At 36.2% G+C, this 1,775-nt stretch overlaps 1 protein-coding gene across 1 annotated transcript; it reads right to left on the bottom strand.

Moving 5' to 3' along the window:
• Window positions 1–398: 398 nt before the first annotated feature.
• Window positions 399–1,078, bottom strand: LOC120135018. The gene has a single exon (XM_039151385.1). The coding sequence runs from the start codon at window positions 1,076–1,078 to the stop codon at window positions 452–454; it is 627 nt and encodes a 208-aa protein (XP_039007316.1). The 3' UTR covers window positions 399–451.
• Between the last annotated feature and the right edge of the window lie 697 nt (window positions 1,079–1,775).

Genomic DNA, 1,775 nt, shown 5'->3' with positions numbered 1-1,775 from the left:
ATTAAACTTTTATACAATCGATATTAAATTTCATGTTTTATTCACGTAGATCATATATATTAATTTTTTAATAAATTAAAAAATATTTAACTCTTTGTTTTATGTTACAGCTTTTCAACCGTTGAAATATATTAACGAAAACATTATTTCGAATCTCTAAGAAAATCGGGACCGAAATATAATTTTATATTAAAGAACGAATTTATTAAAAAAAATAGGAGTTAAAAACATATTATCCACAGAAAGCGTAAATACAATACATAAATTTTATAAATCCATCAATTAATGAAAATTAATCGTAATAATTCATCGCACGTTTTCGTTTGTATTGTTAATATCTTTTTGGCATATTTACTGTAGAAATATAAAGAACAAATAATAAGAATAATAATAATAATAATAATAATAATAATAATGGAACACTTACAGGAATCAACCTCGATTACAAAGGCTAATGCTGCTGGAAAACGAATTTCGAAACCCTACTTTGCCTCAAAACCTTCATCGGACTCGTGAGATACCATCCCTTCCCTTTCGTCGACGTCGAGGATTTCGAGTCTCCGATTCCAGAACGTGACGTCATTGCCGTCGCCATCGACCTCGACTTCCTCATCATCATCCTTTCATCCACCGCTGTCGTTACACTCTCTTTCTCGACTTCTCTCCGGTGATCTCCGCTGTCAAATCGCTTGCTCGTGTTGGTACTACCTCTAAACACCGACCAAAACGACGGCGTCTTGTTCGTGTTATTGTTCGCCGATAAACCGTTCTTTTCGGTCAAATTCTCTGGTTTCAAACGGAGGAAAGAGATCGCGAGGGATCTGGATCGTCTGAACGCAGGCTCGGTTTCTACAAGACTAGGTTCCCGGAAGACGGCTCCGAAATCGGAGAAGGAGGAAAACGAGGATGAAGAAGAAGAGGTTGCGCCGGTGCACGCGCAAGGACGAGTGTGGGCGCAATCGGGGCAAAGAGACGCTAGTTTGTTTTGGAGACAAACCGGACAGATCCCACTGCGGCGTCGTTTCGAAGGATGCTTTGCGCATTTCCAGACCTTTTCTTCGTCGGCGTAGAAAGCCATTTCCCCCCCTTTGCATTACGTAGTTTCTTTGTGGTGTTCGTTAAGAAGGGAAGCCTTCTGACAGGGGCAGCTGAATTAACCAGGGTTAATTCCGTAACAGCTAGGGTGTTAACCATGGTTAGCTTCTAACTTTTTTGTCTAATTCTTCTATCAGTCCTTTACTCATAGAACATTTGAACTTTAGACTATTTATTTTAATCTCAAGAATTTGGTCATTTTTAATTTAAGTCTGATTGAACCCGTTGAGTGGACTTAATGATTGAAGGAAGAGTTATTATCTTTAGAGGTTTCATGTTAGAATAGTTGTATTTGCAAGGTGTGTGTATTGTGAATTGTCAATAACTAAAAAAGATTATGAACATATACTACCTTGTAATCACCCTAGACTATTCAAAAATAATAATAGTAATAATAATTTAAGCCTGATTTAAAATCTTAAAACTAAAAGTAGATATATTAAATTCTAAATATGTAAAAGAGTAAAGGGACCAAACGGAAATTAGACTTTTTTTTCTAGCTTTTATTTTTTGTACTCGGTAGTACTTAGTTCTAGGAGTCGATGGGTAAGCTTTGGTTGATTGAACCTTGCGCTTGATACCATTTGTGATGAATTATTTGATGGTCCCAGTTCACTACGTCATCCATGGTCGTAGTGAATCACATATTAATTTTAAAATAACTTCTAATTAACTGTTAA

This window comes from Hibiscus syriacus, unplaced genomic scaffold, assembly GCF_006381635.1.
Source record: "Hibiscus syriacus cultivar Baekdansim isolate YM2019G1 unplaced genomic scaffold, ASM638163v2 tig00110602_pilon, whole genome shotgun sequence".
In the NCBI taxonomy this organism is placed as follows: Eukaryota; Viridiplantae; Streptophyta; class Magnoliopsida; order Malvales; family Malvaceae; genus Hibiscus; species Hibiscus syriacus.
Note: the sequence above shows the minus strand (reverse complement) of the source record. Positions and strands in the feature narration are given on the sequence as shown.

What these genes read in the sequence shown, in the direction of transcription:
- LOC120135018 (XM_039151385.1), bottom strand. Translation starts at nt 1,078, where the DNA reads ATGGCTTTCTACGCCGACGAAGAAAAGGTCTGGAAATGCGCAAAGCAT.